The sequence below is a fragment of the Protopterus annectens genome, chromosome 1.part2 (assembly GCF_019279795.1).
Source record: "Protopterus annectens isolate FY-2018-M chromosome 1.part2, PAN1.0, whole genome shotgun sequence".
Lineage (NCBI taxonomy): Eukaryota > Metazoa > Chordata > Ceratodontiformes > Protopteridae > Protopterus > Protopterus annectens.
In genome coordinates, this window is record NC_056727.1 from 808,473,892 (window position 1) to 808,498,620 (window position 24,729).

The 24,729-nt window shown below is 42.6% G+C and overlaps 1 protein-coding gene across 1 annotated transcript in view; it reads left to right on the top strand.

Annotated features, from left to right (window-relative positions):
• The window catches only part of LOC122791266 (protein FAM98A-like), a gene marked incomplete at its 5' end in the record, with an annotated part of 841,249 nt that overhangs the window by 249,454 nt on the left and 567,066 nt on the right, over positions 1 to 24,729 (top strand). The window contains 1 exon segment of the mRNA XM_044058940.1: positions 13,343 to 13,545. Within this exon segment, the coding sequence (XP_043914875.1) occupies positions 13,343 to 13,545 (203 nt within the window).

A 24,729-nucleotide genomic window follows, 5' to 3' on the forward strand; every position in this document is an offset into this window, starting at 1 on the left:
CGCCTTCATTCTTGCTGGATGGGTTCGGAGCCGACCTCGGCTCCGACTCGGCCACTCTAAAAGCTCGAGAGTTGGTTCCACCGGGGCGAGGCTCCCCTATATCGCAGAATGCTAGGCGTGAGTTACCTCAGATCTCGTTTGCCGCTACAGCGATCGAGGTGTGTTTTCTACCGGCTCCAGGTTAGTGAAAGTTAGACTAGTTTAAATTCTTAGACTTAGGCTAGCTCTGTGTATTTTTCTTTCCCCTTAGTGTAGTGGACTTATTATCCCTTCTACCTTTATCCAGCCCCCTTTTTTTCTAAAGAACTTATAGTTCTTTCCCCAAAGGCCGGCGGGCCCTTCCTTCCCTGTCCTTAGGGTGTGTATGTGTTTTATTTAGGGAGTTCTTATTTAACTTACTTTTAGTTTAAATAATTCCTTTGAACCCTATTAGTGTAATCTGGGTGTGTGTGTTTTCTGTGTGTGATTACACTTCGGTTCCTTGAGTATGTCCAAGGATACAAAGGTCTCAGGCTTCAAGAAGTGTGACTCGTGCTGTCAGAAAATGTCTCTGACAGACGGTCACACTTCTTGTGTGTATTGCCTGGGACCTTTACACCTGCAGGACTCTTGTGCTGTATGCCATGGCTTCAGCCCTAGAGTCCTGCAGGAGAAAAATAAACTCATTTTGAGGGGTTTAATTAAGCCTGAAGGTTCCCTTTCTGTGTCATCGGGGAAACCTTCTAAGGCTTCTAAGACCTCGGCTCCAGCTTCAGAGTCGAGGCCTAAGACTTCGAAGCCTACTGCTTCATCGGCTCCGGCTGGAGCCGATGAGTCTTTGACTGCAGTATCTGTGGTTTCCTCGGCTCCGGCTGGAGCCGAGGCATTAGAGATTCCTGGGTCGGCTCCGATCAGACCATCGGAGCCGGCATCTAGAAAGAGATCGAGGTCACCGTCCCTTGGCTCCGTTCATTCGGCTCCAGCGTCTCCCCTGCTGTCTGAACGGAGCCATAGATCTCACTCCTCCAGGTCATCGAGGCTCTCTGATCACGATCTCCAGAGGGTAGTGAGTAGACTTTTGAAGTCCGAGGCACTGGCCCAGATGCTCCAGAGTCCGACTCATCAGTCGATGCCTCAACTTGTTCCAATAAATATTCCTCCTCCGACTCCTTTGAGCTCGAGCCGGGCGCCTCGACCGGGACTGTGGTAGCGTCGGAGCCGATACATTTGTCTTCGGCTCCGTCGTCGGCTCCGATTTCTTCCTTTGAAGAATCTCGGCGCCGGGCTTCCCTCGTCGGCTCCGAGGGGGTGAGTGGCATCGGACCCTTGTCCGACCCCCTCTCCCTCTCGGTGCTTCGGCGCTGGTCAGTTCGGCTCCGACATCGCCTTGGAGCCATCCCTTCGGTGCCGAGGAGGTTCTCAGCTTCTCGGAGCGGGGACCTCTGGCTCTGCCTGACAGGGGTGCATTCGAGGTCATGCGGAGTGTGTTGGAACCTTGTTCGACTCCACAGTCGGCTCCGTCCGCCCTCCCACTCGGTGCCTTTGGTTATGTCGACTCACTCCCTCATCCCAGACCAGAGAGCAAGCTCCTCAAGAATCCCCTGTGGGATCTCATCCTCTTCCGAGGCCTCTCCTGAATTGGCAGGGGAGCCCCCTAGGAAGAGAAAGTGTAAGAGGAAGCACATAGATTCACCTGAGTCTGTCACCTCTGACACAGATTTAGAGGATTCGAGGGTTCCCCGTTCCCCTTCTGAAGATGTCTCTTTCGCAGACATTCTAGAGATTCTGAAACAGAGGGGAAATTGGCCAGCCCTTAACCCTTCGGAGGATGAATCTGTGTATCTTGAGGCGTTTGGCTCTCGCCCTTCCACCTCCTGGGTGTCCCCCTTTGATCCCCTCATGCAGGTGGTTGCAAAGAAGGCTTGGACGGCTCCTGATTCAGTGGACCCTACCCCCAGGAGACCCTCCAAATTTATAACAGCACCAACTGACAAACAATTTCTCACAAAAGGTGTTTCTGTGGATGCTATGGTGGTAGCTGCTGCCACCAAGAAGGAACTAGCTGATCCTTCAGTGCCTGTTCATCTCCCTAACAAAGAATCTAGGTCTATGGACAGGTGCGGAAGCGGATGTTCTCGTCAGCGACCTTTGCTATCGTTAAGCTGAACTACCTATGCCATTTTACTCATCTTCAAAGAGACTTGATCAAAGAAGCGAATGACATGTTGAAGGATCCTACGGCTGCAGGTTTTCAAGACAAGATGAACACCCAGCTGGCTACCCTGAACTCCATAGCTAACTCCTCCATGCGCCTCCTTTCTTATGCGGCTGATGGAGCGAGCAGGGCCGCAGGGACAGGTGTGGCCTTACGCAGGCATGCCTGGATGCGGCTATGCAACTTTTCGGACCCCTTTAAAACGTCTTTTACTAATTCCCCGTTTGATGGATCATCTCTTTTTGGTCCTCAAGTGAAAGAAACCTTGACTAGGTGCGAGACAGATGGCAAGACTCTTTCTGCCGTCGAGTCCGTTTTCTACTCCTTCTAGGCCTTACCCCAAAGGCCAGAAAAGTGGGAAAATGTGGTTCCAAACAATCTCAAGGGACTTAGCCTGGCCGCGAAGTCGGTTCCCGCCAGAGGCAGAGGGGAACAACAATGGTAGACGATAAGCCCTAGAGGCAGGGGGGGTCCGCAGAACCAGGGCAATCGGGAAGCCTTCTCTGATAAGCCCTTTCAGCATCCCTGAGGTGTTGCCCGACTGCCCACCTTCGGAGGCAGTCGGGGGAAGATTGTCACTGTACCCAGAAGCCTGGCTATCCCTGACTCAAGACAAATAGGTACAGTCCATCATTTCCGAAGGCTATTCCATTCCTTTCGTTCGCATTCCAAACCAATCAAAAAAATCCCTTCCAGATGTTCCACCCGCTCAAAGGGATCTTGCAGTTTTGGAAATTTCAAAGCTGCTTGCAAAAAGAGCAATTCAGCCAGTTCCAGCAGACCAGCAAGGATCCGGAATCTACTCCAGGTTCTTTTTAGTTCCAAAGAAAACAGGGGACTGGAGACCAATTTTGGATCTCAGTATCTTGAACAAGTCAGTCAAGAAAACAAGATTTCAGATGGTCACGCTGCAGTCCATCCTTCCCCTTTGGGAAAGGGAAAACTGGATGTGCTCTATAGACCTTCAGGATGCGTACTATCACATAAAATGAACAGACGCTCCAGAAGATTTCTCCGCTTCAGGCTGGGAACCAGTCATTTTCAATTCAGGGCCCTGCCCTTTGGTTTCACCACTGCCCCCCGGGTGTTTACCAAATGCATGGCAGTGGTAGCTTCTCACCTGAGACGTCAAGGATTCCAGGTGTTTCCATATTTGGACGACTGGCTCCTCACAGCTCCCACCAAGCATCTTCTCCTAATGGCCAGGGACTACACCTTTCGCATTTGTCAAAAGTTAGGCATTTCAGTAAATTGTGAAAAGTCTGTTTTGTCGCCTTGTCATACTATTACCTTCATAGGCGCAAATCTAGACACAGTCAACATGTCTGCGAGACTAACACATCAGAGAATAGCAGATATACACAAACTGGTCTCACTCTTCAGCAGCAGCAGAGTCAAAGCCAGGTTAGTTCTGAAAGTGTTGGGGATTATGGCGGCTGCCATACCTCTGCTTCCATTAGCCAGGTTCCACATGAGAATCCTTCAATGGATGCTCTTCACACAATGGTCATACCAGCAACTTCCGATGTCCCACATCATTATGATCACGCAAACATGCAGAAATCATCTTCTGTGGTGGATGTCTTCCCCTCAGCTCTTATTGGGAAGACCTTTTGTACCTTCCCCTCCGGTTGCTACTTTGACAACGGACGCCTCCCTGATCGGGTGGGGGGGGCATTATCAGGGCAGAACTGTCCAGGGCACATGGCAACCAGACGAATGCCACTTGCACATAAATGTTCTAGAGATGAGAGCAGTGCTTTTAGCGTTGCAAGCCCTTCAAGACTCTCTTCCCTTGGGAACGATAGCAATCCAGACGGACAATATGTCTGTAGTGTGGTATATCAACAAACAAGGCGGAACCAGGTCCTACCCCTGTGTAGAAGCACTCAGACTGTGGCAATGGGCGATTTCTTCTCAGCGGTTTCTGATAGCAACGCATATCCCCGGGAAGTCCAATCAAATTGCGGACAAGTTGAGCAGAGCTATCCTCATGCCTCACGAGTGGTCTCTGAAAGACTCTGTGGTGAGAGAAATTTTTCTCAAGTGGGGTCAGCCTTGCTGCGATCTTTTTGCTACTCCCCAAAACAGCAAGTGCAGAAATTATTTCACCCTATTCCCGCTACCAGGCCAACCCAGCAGAGACGCTCTAGTCCAAGTTTGGCCCCGGGGACTTCTGTATGCATTTCCTCCCTTCCCACTAATCTCTCAAGTGATACAGAAAGCTATCGCTCAGAAGGCCTCCTTGATCCTCATTGCTCCTTACTGGCCTCGACAGGTTTGGTTCCCCTTTCTACATCAATTTCTGTTGGAGCAACCTTGGCATCTGGACCTAGTTCCAGATCTTTTGATCCATCAGTCGGGTCAGTTTCATCGCTCCCTTCCCTCTCTGAACCTCACCGCTTGGTTCCTCCTATTCCAACCTTAGCCAGGCTTCCTCAAATATCTCACTCTGTTCGAGATATTTTGATAGCTTCCCATAAATCTTCCACTCGAAAGATTTATTTGAGTAAGTGGAAACGTTTCGCCTATTGGACTCAAGGAAGAGACATAGATCCTTTCACTGCTTCCATCCAAATGGTCCTTGATTTTCTAGCTGAACTCTTCCATGCAGGTTCATCTCCTTCTACTCTTAAAGTTCAATTGGCAGCTATTTCTAACTTTCATGTGGGCATTTCAGAGTCTGCCATAATGTCCCACAAGCTTTGCAAAGCCTTTTGAAGGGAGTTTTTCTACTTAGACCTCCTATAAGAAATCCTCCTCCTCCTTGGGACCTAAATTTAGTTCTTAGTTCTTTGATTCTTTCCCTTTTCGAACCTGCAGCCTCCTGTTCTTTAAAATTGCTATCATGGAAGACACTTTTTCTGGTAGCTATTACTTCAGCTAGAAGAGTTTCAGAACTTCATGCACTCAGCTGTCGACCTCCTTATCCGTTGTTCCATAAGGACAGGGTATCTTTACGAACCAACCCATCCTTCTTACCTAAGATAGCCTCGGCGTCTAACCTGAATCAAAGCATTGACCTCCCTGTGTTTTTTCCAGAATATTCTAACAGGTCTGAACAAAAATTGCATTGGCTAGATGTTCATCGTCAGTTAAGGTACTATTTGGATAGAACCAAACAATTCAGAAAATCTGACCAGCTGTTTGTCTCTTATGCAGAAGGCAGAAAGGGACTTTCAGTTTCAAAGGTATCATTATCTAGATGGCTAACATCCCTGATTTCCCTTGTTTATGAAATTAGACAACAAAAGCTGCCTAACAAACCTAAAGCCCATTCCACCAGAGCTTTGGCTACTTCTATAGCCTTCAAGACAGACTGCCTATTGACACCATTTGTGCAGCGGCTACTTGGGCTACTCCTCACACTTTCATTTCTCATTATAAGTTGGATTTAGCTTCTAGGCATAGAGCTAACTTTGGTTCCACTGTTCTCAAGAGTCTGTTCCGTTAGGCCATCCGGGACAAGGTGCTAGGGACGCGGTCCCATCCAGCAAGAATGAAGGCGAGATAGACAACAACATATAGAAGTTATGTTCTTACCATAACGTTCCATGTTAGTTGTCTTCTTCTCGCCTTCTTCTTGCGTCCCACCCTCCTTCCCCCTGGCCTGGACAGACCTAGAGGAGTTTTGATTGTGACCTCTCTTTCTACCACCTCTATACTTTAGCTATATGCTCTGCTGTGCATATTTTCCTGGATCAGGATGTAGGTCACCCTTCTCTTCTCCCTGGTTTATAGAGGTGGACTTTGTTTATAGTTATTCTATTGCTATTATAAGCTGGGCCTAACTTACAAACGAGATCTGAGGTAACTCACGCCTAGCATTGTGGGATATAGGGGAGCCTCGAGCCGGTGGAACCAACTCTTGAGCTTTTAGAGTGGCCGAGTCAGAGCCGAGGTCGGCTCCGAACCCATCCAGCAAGAAGAAGGCGAGAAGAAGACAACTAACATGGAACGTTATGGTAAGAACATAACTTCTATTTCCTATGGTGGGCTCAAGCATGCCAGTCAAACCCAGGCTTACCCTTCCACAACTTTCAAGCAAGCCAAACCATCACAACGGACGCCTCAGACCTAGGCTGGGGGGCGCACATGTTGGACAAATGCATACAAGGATTGTGGACTCAAGACCAGCTGCATCTGCACATAAACCAAAAAGAAATGCTGGCAGTAAAACTAGCAATCCAGAAATTCAGACCATTCCTCAAAGAAGGCCATTTAATGATAAGGACAGACAACACCACAGTCATGTGGTACATCAACAAACAGGGAAGGCACTCATTCTTACCCCCTATGCAGAATGACTCTGGACCTCTGGAATCTGGCTCTGAGCTACAACATCCAGTTACAGGCAATATTTGTGCGGAAAGAGAACACCCTAGCAGACATGTTAAGCAGAACCACCTCGGATGCTCACGAATGGATGCTACACCCGGACATCTTCAAGGCCATCACAGAGAAATGGGGAATGCCACAAATAGACCTATTCGCATCCCCACTCAATCACCAGCTCAAAAAATTCTGCACAAGGACATACCACCCACTTGCATGGAAGGTGGACTCTCTATCCTTCAGTTGGAAAGGCCTGACAGCATATGCATTCCCACCTCTTCCCTTGATGAACAAGGTACTACTGAAAATCAAAGAGGAACGTCCAAGGATAATCCTGATAGCTCCGAATTGGCCAAGACAACACTGGTACCCATTGCTGAGGAGCATGTCTCGGGAGAGAATGTGGTCAATACCCCTGATGCCTTTGATGTTAACTCAAAACAACTACAACATCATGCATCCAAACCTAAAAACCTTGCAACTGACTGCCTGGAACATCACATAGCAGCAACTAACCCAGACCCTATCCCAAAGGGTTAAAGACATTATCCTTGAAGCCCGCAGACCTTCAACAAGAAGGAACTATGCAGGAAAATGGAAAAGGTTTGTCATTTGGAGTACTGAAAGAGGAAAAGATGTGTCGAACATAGATATTGCTAACATCCTGGAGTACTTGGCAGAGCTTCTACATACAGGCCTGTCCTATTCCTCCATCAAGATACATGCATCAGCTATTTCACCAGAATACAGCTTCGATCCACCTGTCTTTTCGCATCCTCTACTCAGGCAGTTCCTCAGAGGGATCAAGAATGTAAAACCTCCTAGGAAACCACCATTACCAGCATGGGACTTGAACTTTGTGCTAGAAAAGTTGACACTCCCTCCGTTTGAACCAGCAGCAACAGCAGATCTGCAACACCTGTCATGGAAAACTGCTTTCCTACTGGCAATTACTTCAGCAAGGAGGGTTTCGGAACTACAGGCCTTAATGGCAGTGCAACCCTTCCTAATCTTCCATCAAGATAGGGTGTCCATGAGAACTAATCCTACATTTATGCCTAAGGTGGTATCCAGAGTGTCTTTAAACCAGGCAATCCACCTACCTACCTTCTTTCCCAATCCACAGAACAGGGGGGAAAGACTGCTGCATACCTTGGATGTACATAGGCAGTTACGCTACTACCTGGACAGAACCAAGGGTAACAGAAAAACTGACCAGCTTTTAGTAGCCTATGCAACAGGAAGGGAAGGAAAAGCAATTTCCAAACAGACAATCTCCAAATGGATAGGAAATTGCATAAGATTCTGTTACTCCTACCATGGAAAACCAATTCCACAGAACATAAGACCTCATTCTACAAGGGCTACAGCCACTACCACAGCTTTCTTATGAGGAGTGGCAACCAAGGACATTATTGAGGCGGCTACTTGGACCTCCGTGCATACATTTGCCAAGCATTATAATTTACCTCTATACTCTAGATCCCGAGCAGGGTTTGCCACTGCTGTACTGCAAGGGATCCTAACTACACCATAATTTTTCTTCCTCCACCCCTAGTTTGGCTATGGTATTCTACCCATTTGTTATGACTGCAGATGCATCCATGAAGGACATAGTACAGTTTTTACCTACCATAAATGTAGATGTCCGAACTGGATAGCATCTGCAGTCAGGATTACCCACCCTCCTTCCCCTCTGTGGTACTCCTAGGGTATTTACCCTCCTAATAGCTAGCTGGGGGGGGGGGGTCTCTTATGGTGTATTTGTTTGTATATATGTACATACATGCTTATTTTTTGTGTTTGCCTTCTACTTTTTTTGGAAACATTGGCATTTATCCAAAATTTAGCTTTCCAAGAGGGCAACTGGCATCTGGGGCAAGAAACACTGAGGAAAATGGCGTCGGCTGATGCCTTTATACCCGAAGACCAGCAGAGATGACGTCGGGTGAAGTGCGACATCAGCGAGCGGACCCAGACTTTGGAATCCGGCCGACCGAAGGGCTGCCTGACGACAGGACAACCCATTTGTTATGACTGCAGATGCTATCCAGTTCGGACATCTACATTTATGGTAGGTACAAAACTGTACTTTGTGTACACTTACCATAAATGTAGATGTTCAAGTGTATTCACTGTTGCAGTCCTGGTTTCCCACCCTCCAGCCCCCTTGCCTCTCTCTGTACCTCACTCCTTACAGTGCTATTGGTATTTACTTTTTACTGGTGGTGTTTTTCCACCATAACTTAGCTCCCTCTTTGGGGGCTCTTGACATTTTGGGCAAAAAAACCTGATCTAATGGCATCGGCTGCCTGTTTTTATACCACTGACGACCTGACGTCCGTACTGAAGAGACAGCAACTGATGCGGAAATACTGAGCCTCTGTTATTCAGGCTGACTGAGGCTACCCGTGACGGAGTAATCAAAGTGTGATGACTGCAACAGTGAATGCACTCGTACATCTACATTTATGGTAAGTGTACACAACTGTACTTTCTGAGGATATCTACAAGGCCTTTGTTGAGCTACATTAGAAAACAGAGTTCCCAGTACTGCTCTAAGATTCTTGGGTAATTGCAGTGTGTGCAATCCAGGAGACCATTGAGGAGCCTAGCCCAATTTTTCAGTTAACCCAATGCACTGTATAGTGAAATTACTTGTTTTAGGTCACAATAAGCAAATAAAAGTTTAAGAATAAACCCTATACCACATGAGACAGCTGAGGTAATTTTAAACTTCAGTTGACTACTTGCACCCATGTATGTATGTATTATGTGAAATAAATACACACATGTACAGGTTCATAAGTTGTTGCTAGTCTTGCAGTTGAGGGGGACTGTTGAGGCTAGCCCAAATCCCCCCCCCCCCCAAACACTGTCTGGTAAAGAAGTGACTTTCTGAAGAAATCAAACCATGTACAACAGGAACTACAGCTCACAACCTTAACTCTCTGCACCAACTGTACTGTGTAGTAATATTTTCCAGTCTGACCAGCAAACATTAGGTGGTATCCCGACTGATGCATTTAGCTGCAGTTTTCCTTCTATATATTCCATTGCTGTCCCACCTTAGTTTTCCTCTCACTATCCTACATGTAATCACCCTGGATCAAATCACATTAGCACTCTCTAGAACATGGATCCTGACAGTGTCCACTTGCAAGTTTTAAGTGCCATATAGCCCATCTCTTCACATCTCTTTAACCATAGGCTGTGTGCAGACTAAGTATGTGAAATTTGGGAACCTGCACAGTTGTATCTTTCTACAAAGGTGACCCCACAGGTGATCACCATAGTTTGAAGTCCTGTTAGTATTAGTAGAGATGTAACTCTGTGGAACATAGTACTACTGAACTACGTAACAGTGATGTAGTGACCTCCAAATCGTTGATTCTAATTAGTGTAGAAAGGGATGTCATGTACTCGATGCGGAAGGTTTCCTTGAAAGTATCACAAAAGTCTTGGATGCACGATCATGTTGATGCTGCTTACCTTGACTTTCCAAAATATTTGGGCTGTGCTGTAATGCAACCGTTAACATTGTTGCCTCAAAGAAAGAGATTATCTGGTTCAATTCTCATCTGGGGTGCCTTCTGTGTGGAGTCTACATGTCCTGCCTGAATTCACATGCGTTTCCTCCGGGTACTCAGGTTTCCTCCCATATTCCAAAGACTTGCATCTGGAGCGTTTATCCCCAGGCCTCTGCTGAAATTAGGCTCTGTCTAGTCAGACTTTCCCAGTCAACAAATGTTTAAATAAATAAATAAAAAGAAAATAAATTCAGTTTGATACCAAGCATATATCATGGACCCCCCCCCCCCAGTCCTATAGCTGACCCCTGGGTAGAAAATTGGTTTACTGACTGAACTCACATTATTAAGGTAATTATGCTGCTCATTAGAGTACTGTTGCAGTAGTCATTGGGTAACATATATCTGACCAACCTACAAAAATTCAGACACATTCCCCATGTGCTGTATGTACCCCCCCCTTTTTTTTTTAGCAAGAGTGAACATAACGATGCAAGAGGGAATAAGGATGTGCCAAAGCCAACATTTTTTTATTTCTAGTTGTATGTGTTGCACATTTTCATGTCTGTGGCATCATGGAATTCTGTGGCAGGTTGAGTTGTATGCAATATCTGGATTACTTTTTGACTTGTCAGAATATTCTTGTATTGGAATGCAGCTGTTATCCCTTGTATTTTTTCCTGCATTCAAAACACTATGAAACATACTTTGTATTTATTCTACTTATTTTTCTGTTATTTTGTAAAATTAACTGATGAAAACATACAAATGCTGAGAAGAAATCTGAAACATCTTTGAAGCCCTTGCTGTTGGTCTACAACATCATTTTAACAGTAAACCCAGTTAGATCCTTATTATTCAAAATTATTTACAGTATTACTTAATCTCATAGAAAAAATACTAGTATTTTATCTACATTTAGAGGCGAGAGAGGTCTGTATAATAAAAGTATTTTTCCCCTTTCCTTGTTTAAGAATTTATATGAAGGAGGGATGATTATCACATAAGAATCAGTAAGTAATTCTGTTATATTCAATGGAAGAAGATTATATAGTTATACATTTAAGCCACCTAATCCTGGGACTTTACCATTTTCACATTTCTTTAGTACATTTTTAATTTCTATCAAGGATATTGGTTTATTAATAATTGTTTGTTTAGCTTACTGGTAATATTTTTCTTTAAATAATTCTCCATCTTGCAGCCATCCAAGTTGATATTCCCATTTAGATCGTCATGATATTTTTTGAAAATATGAAGCATTTCTTCTGTATCTGACGTTAGAAACCAACAAGCTAATACTATTAATTTGAACTTTATGATATAGATGTTTGTATGTTAATATTAAAAGGGTAATGACTAGTTTAGATTTAGCAGGCAGTTTAAAAACTGACCTTGATTAGTCTAGATATCAAAAGGACTTTTGATTCTGTCAGTTTGATTTGTTTAAAACTTCAGAAATATATATATTTCCAAAATTGTTGGAAAGTTAATTTATATGTGGATTGTCTAGTATATGTTAAGATTGGTACTTGCATAGCTCAATGATTTACCCTAAACTAAGGTACAAAACAAGGATGTCCTTTGCCTCTCTTACTCTTAGTAAAAGAACTAATAAAATTAATTTGAAGGCTTTTTTATAAGTAAGAACTTTCAATCTAAAATACAACTCGTTGCTGATCATATCCAATTAACTGTAGAAGATTTGAACAACTCAAAGAAATTAACGAAAAACAATGAAAATTTTCAAGAAACATCATTTCTGGAATTTTAATAGTAAAACTGAAAGTATATTAATAAATCAACAATTGGATAGTAAGTCAAAAGATGAATGCAAATACAACTGGGAAGGACAGGAATTCAAATATTTAGGAATTAAAATTCAGTGAGATATTAGTAAATTTATTACTAGTAACTTCATAAGAATTAAAATATTTTATTCTTCGGTAAACATTGGAATGTTTCTGTACATTGCTTTCAGAAAAAAAGTATTAAAGTGGGAAAAATATTAATATTTTTATGACATTCTAAAAAAACAAAGATTTTATATAGAAGTCATATTAGGCTTTGGGAATATGGCAGTATTGGTTTTCCTGATGTAACATCTTATTCCATTGTAGCAGTCTTTGACATAGTCATACTTTGGTTAGAGCCAGCTTATACTAGCCAGTGAAAAATTATTCATGAGCAGATTATTTTGGGTTCATATAAATATATTAATTCTGATAAATGTGAAATATTCTTTCATTTGGCTATATAAACATTTTAGAAGGAATTTAATTTCTGACTGTGGTCTCTTCGTATGATATTGATTCTGAAAACATTTAAGAAATATATATCTAAAATCCCATTAATTAAATTGAAATGTTTGTTTTCCAGTTGTGGAATCTCAGAATGTCATTAAATTGAGCTTGTTAAAGAAAGATAGACCAGTACTGCGGTATTACTGCTTTGAAAAAGCAGTGACTTCCTATTAATGAGTTTATATAAATTGAATGCATCTGTTAGTCGGCTAATACTATCTGTTGGAGAAAAATTAGATCGGTACATAAATTTTATGAAGATGAGAAGAATGCTGTATATAAAAATATATATTTTTTTTAACAAAGGTACATTAACTTACAAAGGATGCTTATCGAGTTCATATAGATTAATTCTAAACAATTTTGATGTAAATTATTGGAACTTTTTACATAGTGGATTAAATGGTTCAATTGATAAGAACAGAAATGTATTGTAGTTAGCCAAACTTCATATAAGCTGTATTGGAAGGTTGTCATGTGGAAATATATTCAGAGTATGTATTACTCCCTGTAAAATTTCCCAGTTTTAGTAAGACGGCAGCATTGATTTGTTGGAGGTATAGTAAGGAGGTGAATGGATGCATGTATTTATGGATTGTGAAAGACTAAATGCTTATTTGGAAAATTTTCTTTTCAAATGGCTGTGTTGTCAGACAGTTGTGTTCTGTCAAGATCAACAGTATAAATCAGTGGTTCCAGCCCCACCAGCTGTGTAAAATTTAAGCAGCAAAAAAACATTTTTTTTCTAGTTGTTGGGATACTCTCTAAATATTATTAAAATAGCAAGAAAATTGATACATTTGTTAGAATTAAAAGCTTTGGTGGTTCAATATATTTTAAGTACTGTATGACATTCGAAGTTTCATTGAATTGTCTTCCTCCTTTGTATATAAAAGTCGCAACATAGAAGTAATGCACTTGGTAATGTATTAGAGATTCAATTGAAGCAATTTTGCTCATTGTTTTATTTTACTTTACAGTGTACCTGATATCTGAATTAGAGGCTTCAAGAATGATGACTGTACACAATCCACCAAAGAAACAGCAAGAAGGGGGTGGAGGAGGAGGAGGACCTGGCGGTGAAGTTTTCCAGGAACTGAAAGGAATTTGCGTTGCACTGGGTATGTCCAAACCACCAGCCAATATCACAATGTTCCAGTTTTTCAGCGGCATTGAGAAAAAGGTGAGGCCATCACGTGTAAGAATTTTGTACCTTGAAAGTAAAAGGCCTTTAATTTATTTGCTGATATTTTTAAAGCTTTGTTGCCACACAACTGTGCCCTTCTGGGGTCTTTTTTGTGGTTTCTGCTGTAATTTGCAGACTTAAATAGGTTATGAGGGTGGATATTTGCACTGATAGTATCTTAATGGGTGTTCCTTTGTGGCTAGGTTTTGCTGTTCCTTTGTGGCTAAGTTTTGCTGTCAGTGTATCTGAAGGCATGTGCCAAACTACCTAAACTGTTTTATCAATGGCTTTTTGAAGTTTGTGTCTTAGTGACCGCTTAACCATATTCAACAAGTGTATTGGATTGTTTTGAAAATTATTGGTAGACTTCTCACCAAAACAAAACAAAAAAAAAAAAAAAACACACTAATAAAACATAATGTCAGTATTACCATAGAGCGTTGTATAATTTAGTAGAATTTGGTAAAAAAATAAAAAAAATGTTGAACTTTAAAGGAAGATATTGTAATGTGTTTTGAAAAGCTAATATAAGAGAGAGAGAGAGAGAGAGAGAGATGAAGGTAAAGCAAAAATTAATGTTAAGAAGTAAAATCCTTTGACAGTTATGGAGAGGTGCTCTTGAAAGCTCCCACTTCAGAGGTAATGCTTTTTTGTTAAAAAGTCTGTAAGTAAACTAACTTTATCAGATTGAGAGGGCATAAATCCTTATCGCTAGTGTCGCTCTCCTACTTCGGACACAATAGAATTGTCTTTGTGGGTTCTGTTCATGCAGCTTTATTTTATACAAACGCATCCCGATAGAAGTTTACTGACTTAAACAACTTGTATACAAACTACTGCGATCATACATGCTCACTGTCTGGCTGCACTCTCAAAATGGCACTAGGAATAGCACGTGCCTGGTATTTATATGTGCACGCTCAGTCTTGATATGCTTCTTAAAGACACAGCACAAAAACTCTGACCTACATCCTATCCTCCCTGTTTGAGAAATAGAACATGCAATGTTATGAATCTATTTCGCATGCAGATATCGCAGGTAGTTCTTGGTCTTACATTTAATACAAGACTAGGTACGTATATATACACAGTTAAGTCCATGTTTCTGCGTATTTCACACTGGGTCTGGATATTTGTCCATATCATGTGTGACATAAAACTGGGAATTGGGTTTAGCGACTGGATCTGTCTCTACAAAATGTTCAATCTTGCAAGTATTTGGAACATCTTCAGGAATGCAATCAGAGGTTGGAGCGCACTCTGAGATGGGAACAATCTTTGTTTTTCTCTGAAATCTAGAGTCTGTATCATAGGAACAATGCTGCAATGATGATTCTGGTACAGGAAAATGTCTGCAATTTCTCCTGTACTTCACACCCTCAGATTCTCCAAGGTAGGATCTCGGCTCAGCACATTTACCTGTTACTTGACCAATCCGGTCAAAACCTTTTGCCATTTCTATTCTCACTGTTTCTCCTTCCCTCAACGGACAAAGAATTCTGCTTGATTTATCATAACAGGACTTCTTGATGGAACGCTTCTTGAATAATTGAGACTTGATGGTTTTATTGTTCTTGGATTTAGATCTCAGTAAACTGGAGCTAATAGATAGGGTAGTTCTGGTTTGCCTGGAAAGAAGTTTTTGAGCAGGTGAGCCAGGAATATTGTCATGGGGTTATGTTTCTTGAGGTTAAGCAAATTCAAAAAGACATTGCTTAGCACTCTGCACTGCATATTCTGGACTACTGGTAATGTGAACGAAGTCCCATTCTCTTGCAAATTTCTGAAACAACTGACTAGTAACTTGAGTACCATTATCAGAAATAACTTTGTGTAGACTACCATGGACTGAGAAATGACGTTTCAACTTGGTAATAGCAACAGTGGATGTTAGGGTGGGTAGTAAATCAATCCCAAATCAATTCAAATAATAGTGTTCCAATACTAAGTAGAGTTGATTGTTCCACTCGAAGATATCACTGGCCACTGTTGACCAAGGTAGTTCAGGAACTGGACTTAGCTGAAGTGGTTCTGTTTGCAAATGCGGTCTAGTACTATTGCATACTCAACAAGAAGAAAGTACTTTATCAATGTCTTTCAGTATTGAAGGCCAAAATACTAATCCTCTGTCTTCTCTTAGTGGATGCATATAGATCATTTTGAAGTTTTACTTTTGCAATTTGAGCATCAGTCTTTGTAATCTTGCTGGAGCTGAATGCATAGGCTTCTTTAGAATAGTAAGTAGAGGTTGGTGGTCAGTTTCAGTCTGAATAGCTTGACCATAAATATAATCATGAAACTTGGAACATACATATACTATTGCCAAAAGTTATTTCTCAACTTGAGCATACTGCATCTCAGTTTGGGTAAATGTTCTAGGTGCATAGGCTACTGGTCTGCCCTGTTGAAGTATAACTGTGCCAAGACCAAACTTTGAAGCATCACGGGAAAGTGTGACTGGTTTGTTCACATCATAGTATCTTAATGGAGGTGGGGTGGCAATTTTCTGCTTAAGGTCTTCAAACACCTTCTGGTTCTGTTCTAACCATTACCACACAACTTTTTTGCATGTTAGCTCTCTTAAAGGTGCTGTCAACTTACTGAAGTCTGGTATAAACCTGCCTAAATAGTTGACCATGCCTAGGAAATGCTGTAGAGCCTGAACATTGTCAGGTACTGACATCTCAAGAATAGCTGCTTACTTGGTCGGGTGTGGTCTCAAGCCAGTGTTAGTAAATAAATGCCCTAGATATGTAACTTCTGAAAGTCTGAATTTGCACTTCAGAGGATTGAGCTTCAAGTTTACTTGACATGCTCTGTCTAGAACTTTATTTAGGTTTCTGTCTTGCTCTGCTTCACCATTGCTTCCATCCAGTAAATCATCTACTATTATGGCCCAAGGATAACCTGAAATAATTTGCTCCATTGCAAGCTGGAAGACTTCACTTGCAGAATTTATTCCAAATGGCATCTGCCACACTGAGTACCAAAAGTGGTTAGTAATGAGGATTTGTGATCAAGCATCACTTGCCAAAATGAACTTTTTGCATCCAAGACAGAAAAAAGTGGCATTCAGTATTAGAGCTGCGACTTCTCTGACTGTGCGCATTGGATGATATGGTCTCTTCAATGCTTTGTTTAAATTTCTTGGGTCAGTACATATTCTGATTTCGTCTGAGCCTTTTTTGTGAGCTGCTACCATAGACAACTCCTTCAGATGGTTCTGTAACTGGACAAGATTACACCTTGCTGCACCATTTTATCCAGCTGAACCTTAACGTTATCCTGCGTAGCTGTCGGAACTTTTCTTGCCAGTCTGACTACTGGAGTGACCTCTGAGTCCAACTTCATGGAATACACAACTGGAAGTTTGCCCAACTTGTCATCGAAAACATCCACACACTCTGAGAAAATGGCGACATAAAAATTAGAACTAGGAGATGCACTTATGTGACCTTCTTTGGTAAAAGAAAGATTCATTCTCAAATTATCTATGAGACCCAGTAAAGACTGTACTGGTCTTTGGGCTGTATAGAATAACAAGTTGTAACCGTTCTTGGCCAAATAACATGAAAGCATCACTGAGCCTTCGGTGTGGATTTTGTCACCTCCATAAGTAACAAGTTTTGCATTACTGGCCACATTGAGTTGTTCATTAGTTCTCACTTTAAAATGCATCTGCTGATATAACATTACACTTTGAACCAGTGTCTACTTTAAGCTCTGTGGATTTACCATTGATCTGGACAGTACAAAACACTTCGATGTTCATCGTGCATACAGCTGCAGTCATAACAGATGGGATGTTCATCGTGCATACAGCTGCAGTAATCACAGATGGGTTCTCTGCCGTCAGGCGGGTCCTCTGTCGGCTGAATTCCAAAGTCTAGGTCCGGCGTCGGTTGTTGTCGCTTTCTCTCCTGATGTCAATGAGGCCGGAGTATATAAGACACAGCCGACGCCATGTTCTTCAGTCTTTTTTGCCGCACGGTGCCCGAAGCAGAAGCAGTTTGCAAGTGCTGGTCGACCAGCTCCTGAATTACGAAAAATTGGAAACCGAAGTCTTCATTAAAGCTAAGTACCCCGTTGGGGAAACTTTTCTTGCCTCAGACCGATGTCAGAAAAAGTTAATAATTGTATTTCTTGTGGGAAGCAAATACCGCATAAGGATTTCCATTCCCTCTGCATACCTTGTTTAGGCCCAGACCACGATGTCTCGGGCTGTCGCTTTTGCGCTACTTTCAATAAACGCACTGTTAAGCGTCGGGCGGAGTTCGCCCAACACTTTTTTGGTAAAGCCTTTGATTATAAAATGTCGTCGGAGACTCCGACTACCGTTTTGTCCAAAAAACGCAAGGACAAGGATCGACACGCGAGGCCCGCGGTCCCCACTGACACCACACCAAAAACCGGCTACACGTGGTCCGGTTCTCAGCGAGACGCCTATGCAGTCCCTGACTACTGACGACACTCCTTTGGCGGTGTCTTTTGTAACCGAGACCACAGGTACCTCGGCCCTTTTCCAGACTACATCCACCAAAGCCATTGTGAGTGTTGAGCCTCCTAATGTGGACAGGTCCACTTCCACCCATGGTGTCTTTAGACCCTCATCTTCCTTTTCTATTAAGGCCTTTACTAAATCCAAATCAGCCAGGCATCCCAAGAGGCCTGTTGCACAGGGCCCATCTCCAGGCCCCATGCCTAAAAAGCAGATGCTTAAAATGGCTGAGGATTTAATTACTCTTACCAGGGGTTCCCAGCCCCCTCCAGACAAGAGACCCAGAGTGGAGGAAGATTCTCCCTCTTCTGATCAGGGCTTCATTTTATCAGAACATTCTGATGTAGAGGAACACTCTTACTCCCCTTTTGAAGATTCGGATGCAGAGCAGTCCATTCCTTCTGTATCTCCTCCTGAGGATTTTTCCTTTGGGGAAACCTTGCAGACTTTGAGGGAACACTTCCATTGGGAAGGCCAAGACTTTTCAGATTCCAAGAAAAGACTTAGGGAATTTCTTTTGTTACCTCAACACAGACCTCTGGCGATACCTCCTGTCTTGGACATACTTGATTATGTTTATTCGGAGGCTTGCCATAACCCGGATTCCCTGCCTCCTGCCCCAGTCAAACCTGATGGGTACTACAGAGTTCTTAACTCTCACCAATTTCTCTACAAAAGCCATAATGCTGACCCTGAAACCATTTCTCAAGGCCCCAAGGGATTGAAGGCCTCTACTGCTAAGAATCCACTACCTGCCGAAAGAGAGTCAAGATCCTTAGAAAGGTGGGGAAAAAAGGTATATACCTCGGCCACCCTAGCCATGAGGGCCTTAAATTGTCAGTTTCATATGCTTAAATATCAACAGTTCCTGTTATCACAATTAAGGAATAAAATGTCTCAACCTGAACAACCAGATTTGAAGGAGTTGCAGGATATGATGCATAGTGCAGAACAAGTGGGTAAACGCACCTTACAATGTGGCTATGATGCCCTAGAGGCCTCAAGTAGAGCTGCTGCTACAGGATCAGTCATTCGTAGATATGCCTGGCTTAGGGAACAAAGCTTGCCTGATCATGTGAAAGCTAAACTTCTAGATGCTCCTTTACAAAAGGATGTGCTGTTTGGTACTAATGCTGAGGAGATACTACGGAAAATGGAAGAAAAAGCCAAATCTATGCAAACTGTCAAAGCTTTTCTACAGGTCCAACCACCACGTTTTAGCAGAAATTGGCCTTCAAAAAACTGGTCCTTTCCAGCCTCTGACAAGTCCCAAAGAGGTAGATACAGACGCACAAGGGGCAGAGGGCAATCACAAGGATCATATAGAGGCAGGCAATGGCAAACTCCAGCACCAAGAGGTGGCGAAGACAGTGCACAACAATACAGGAAACAAACCCAATGACTCCCTCATTACCTTGCCAAGCAAGTCTCAACTGGCAGCACCCTAGGGAGGGAAGCTGGCATTATTTACAAGAAATTGGCATATTGTCACAACAGACAAATGGATCCTGGACGTTATAAACAGAGGTTACAGATTTCATTTCCACACTCTTCCAAAAATGAGAGGCATGCCAAACCTGCCACACAATCAAAGGGCAGAGGCACAACTACAAATTTCAAAGCTCATAGACATGAGAGCTATTCAAGAGGTACCTACTCACGAACAAGGTCAAGGTTTTTATTCCAGACTATTTCTGGTACCAAGGAAAGGAACAGACTGGAGACCCATTTTGGACTTATCCATCCTAAACACATTTTTACTGCACCAAAATTCAAGATGCTCACATTACAGCAGCTTCTTCCCATGCTGGGCAAGGAGTTTTGGCTGGTAACATTGGACCTCAAGGAGGCATACCTGCATGTCCCAATCAGACAAAGCTGCAGAAGATACCTCAGATTTCTTGCAGGTTCAATCCACTATCAATTCTCTGCATTGCCCTTTGGCTTATCTACTAAGCCCAGAGTATTCACAAAATGCCTGGCATCAGTGATTGCCTACTGCAGACTTCAAGGGATACAAATTTACCCTTATTTGGACGACTGCCTGATCCAAGCGGACAGCAAGCACATACTTCTGGAACATCTGGCTTATGTAACACGGTTACTGCATTCTCTGGGATACACAATCAACAGAGAGAAATCCAGGCTAACACCATCTCAGAAAATAACTTTCCTGGGTGCCAACTTGGACACAAACACCCAGATGGCCTATCTTACGCCAGAAAAACAGGGACAACTAACTCAGTACTTCAAAATACTAGCAAAATGTGCCAGGCTTACTGCAAGGAAAATCCTGCAGGCTCTGGGCTTCATGGCATCTTGCATTCTTTTAATCCCATATGCAAAGTTGCATATGAGGAAACTTCAGTGGTACCTAAAAAACCTATGGTCTCAACACAGTCACAGTTTGGAAACAATAATACCAATTATTCCATGTTTGCAAAAGGAATTTCGATGGTGGGCCCAAGCATGTCAAGCAAACGCAGGTCTCCCATTCTGCAAGCCTCAAGCAAATAAAGTCATCACAACAGACGCCTCAGATTACGCCTGGGGGGCGCACATGACAGACAGGTGCATTCAGGGCAAATGGTCCCAAAAGGAAAAGCACCTTCACATCAATCAAAAAGAAATGCTAGCAGTGATAAATGCAATTACAGCTTTCAAGGACCTCCTGCATCCAGGACAATTACTAATAAGAACAGACAACACCACAGTAATGTGGTACATAAACAAACAAGGAGGAACACATTCATACCCCTTGTGCAGACTAGCCATGACACTTTGGAACTTGGCTCTGGAATGGCAAATCGAACTTCAAGCACAGTACTTGCCAGGATTGGAAAACACGCTGGCAGACAATCTAAGCAGATATATGACAGATCCACACGAATGAAAGTTGCATCCTCAGGTGTTTACAGAGATAATCCAAGCGTGGGGAAGGCCAGACATAGATCTCTTTCCCTCCCACAGGAATCATCAATTGCAAAAGTTTTGTTCAAGGACCTTTCATCCAAAGGCCTGGAGAGTGAACGCCCTTTCATCCAGTTGGACAGCATGGACAGTCTACGCTTTCCCACCTCTGCCTCTTCTGCCCAAGGTGCTCTTGAAAGCAAGAGCAGACAGACCAAAGATGATACTATTGCTCCATATTGGCCAAGGCAACACTGGTACCCACTCCTGAGGAGCCTAACACATACTCCTCCTTGGTCCCTACCTCTAATGCCTCTTCTGCTGACTCAACACAGCTACAAAACTCTTCACAGTCAGCTGAAAACACTCAATCTCGCTGCATGGAAAATTCCTTAACACCACAACAGACCAGCTGCCTCAACAGATTTGCAATATTTGTCCTGGAAAACAGCCTTCCTTCTGGCAATCACTTCAGCTCGTAGGGTTTCGGAACTACAGGCCCTCATGACGGTGCAGCCCTTTCTCATGTTCCATCAGGACAAGGTTTCCCTACGAACCAACCCGTCATTTATGCCTAAGGTAGTATCCAGGGTAGCTTTAAATCAGGCCATACACTTACCTACCTTTTACCCCAATCCTCAAAACAACAAAGGGGAAAGGCTGCTACATTCCTTAGACATCCATAGACAGCTACGTTACTATTTGGACAGAACAAAGCCTTTCAGGAAATCAGAACAACTCTTTGTGTCCTATGCTGTAGGAGCTCAAGGGAAGCCAATTTACAAGCAGACAATTTCGAAATGGATAGGCCACTGCATATGGTTTTGTTACTCCTTTCATGGTAAATCTGTACCTACAGGCATCAGATCCCACTCCACAAGGGCCACAGCTACCTATGCAGCCTTCCTCAGAGGAGTCCTTACCAAAGATATTTTGGAGGCAGCCACTTGGAGTTCTGTGCATACCTTCATTAAACACTACCACCTACCTTTATACTCCAAAACTAGAGCAGGCTTTGCTACTGCTGTGTTGCAGGGCATTCTGGCTCCTCCCATTTCCACCTAGTGCCTACCACCCTGTGCGTAGCTTTGGTATTCTACCCATCTGTTATAACCGCAGCTGTATGCACGATGAACATAGTACAGTTTTGTACCTACCATAAATGTAGATGTTCGAGTGCTAATACAGCTGCAGTCCAGGTTTCCCTCCCTCCTTCCCCTCTGGGTACAGACCTAGTGGCTAACTCCTCATCTTACAACTTGATTGGGTTATCCTTCTATGGTGTATTTGCTTGCAACTACTGATTTTTGATTATATTGTAATGCATGATTACATATGTTATATATATATATATATATATATATATATATATATATATATATTTTTTTTTTTTATATATATATTGCCTTCCTTCTGGGGGCACCTGACATCTGGGGCAAGAAAGACTGAAGAAAATGGCGTCGGCTGTGTCTTATATACCCCTGTCGCACTGACGTCAGGAAAGAAAGCGACCACAACCGACGCCGGACCTAGACTTTGGAATTCGGCCGACCGAGGACCCGCCTGACGGCTGGAGAACCCATCTGTTATGACTGCAGCTGTATTAGCACTCGAACATCTACATTTATGGTAGGTACAAAACTGTACTTTCTTTGCCAATAGATTCACTGCATCACCTCTTTCACCAACTACTGATACACTATCCACATAGAAAGTTTACTGCTATGGCTCTACTTGATCAGCTTGCTTTTTTGTGTGACCTTTCTTTACAACTGTGTGAGGTTTACTTGATTTGCAGAACTTTTGGAAACTGTTCCTTTTTTTATACTTGTGACATTGCTGACCAAATGCTAAGCATTTCTCTCTCTTAGACTCATGATTTGCACCACAATTGCAAAAGTTAACAATAAAGCTAGACTTGGGTTTTGCTGATTCGTGCTTGAAAATCTTCCTTTAACTGAACTAGCCGTAGAACTTGCTGGAAAATTGCGTGGCTTCCCTGCTGAGCCAGCAGGGGTGGTGCCTGTCATGTGCTTAGGCCTACTTCTGTTTGCCATGTTTTGCATGTTATCTACATTTGCTCTGGAGCTTGCTGAAACCATGCTTTTGTCACTTGCAAGCATACTTGTGTGTTTTTCTGTCACTTCATGGATTTGACAAATATCTCTGGCCTTACTGAACGTTAAATCACTGTCACGAAGCAAAATCTTTCTCACAGCAACATTATTAATACAACACACGAGCCTGTCCTTTATTAACTCATCTTTTAAGTCGCCAAACCGACATGTTTTAGCTTTGTTTCTCAGGTCAGTTATATAAGCTGCAAAAGTTTCCCCTGGTTTCTGATCTCTTGTGTAAAACAAATGCCACTCTAATGCAATATTTGTCTGGGGTTTACACATTTCTCCAAACTTGCACTTCAGACACTCTGGATCTTCCCTTCATTCAGCATGTACAAGAATATGATGGTTTTCACCTTCTCCTCCATATACTGCTGGTGCATACACAAATGAACGCTCTTTCTATGGCCTCTGACCCAGCTAGGTTAAGCAAAATGGATGTCTTGGTGCGTGCATCTTTATCTAAATAAGCTGCTTATATAAAAATATCGTACTCTTCCTCAAATATTCTTCAATTCTCTACAATATTCTGATCAAATGTAAGAGGTGAGGGCTTTCAAAATCCGTCTGCCATATTAACACATACCAGTGAAGGGTTTTGCAAATAAGCGCGAACATATACATATACAAATATGCCAGAAATTTATGCCAGTATTTGTAAATTTCCCCAATAGTACAGCAAGCCTCTGTATAACTGAACTTTGCGAAATAAAGTCTCTTTCAGGCATTGCAATACTCTTAAAATTACTATATTGCAAGAAATCACCTTTTTTCAGTGTAAGAACCACATCAAATAACTGCTCGATGCAAGCTTCTGTGTAACTGGACTTTGTGAAATAAGTCTCTAGGGCACTGTAATACTCTTGAAATTATTGTATTGCAAAAGTAATTTATCAGCATTTTAAGAAACATTTCAAATAACTGCATGATGCGAATGAACTGGGCAAGAGAAACTCAGTGTCAGTAACATTTCAAAGCAATTGCACTTTGTGAATAAACTGTACATAGCACACTGAAATTTCCCCAAAATGGCAGTACCTTGCTAGGCAACTCTCTACACTGCAAGAAACACTCTGTAATGGCGGCACTCTGCGAGTAGACACAACCAGCACAAGAAACATTTTGAAATTTCTTTACTTCACGAAATAGTTGCACATTGCACACAAACTCTTTGGAATACTTGCACAGTAATAAGCACACAGTGTAAGCACTTTTACACACTTTGAGATACTTCGAATAACTTTAGATGTTATGTAGTCCAGTCTCGCCTACATTCTTACCCGTGGGTTCGGAGCCGAACCTCGGCTCTAACTCGGCCATACTCTAGCTCGAAGCCTTTCAATTGGCTGGGCTAAGAAGGTATCCCATGCTGCAATGCTCCCTTTACCCAGATCTCATTTGCCGCTCGTATAGCTCAGAAGTGGTCTTGCTCTTGGCTATGGCTAAGTATCACTTTTGTCTTTATTGACAGTTTTCTTGCTTCAAAAAAAAAAAAAAAAAAAAAACTATTTTCATAGCTGTGTGTTGTGTGCGTGTACTGGTCTAATATTTGGTGTAATTTTTTTCTGGTAATATTGTCTTTTGTGGTGTCCTGCTAACTGTTTCCCGTACAGGCTAGGCCCGTTTCAGTTAAGAGGACCTAGTCCGCCCCCT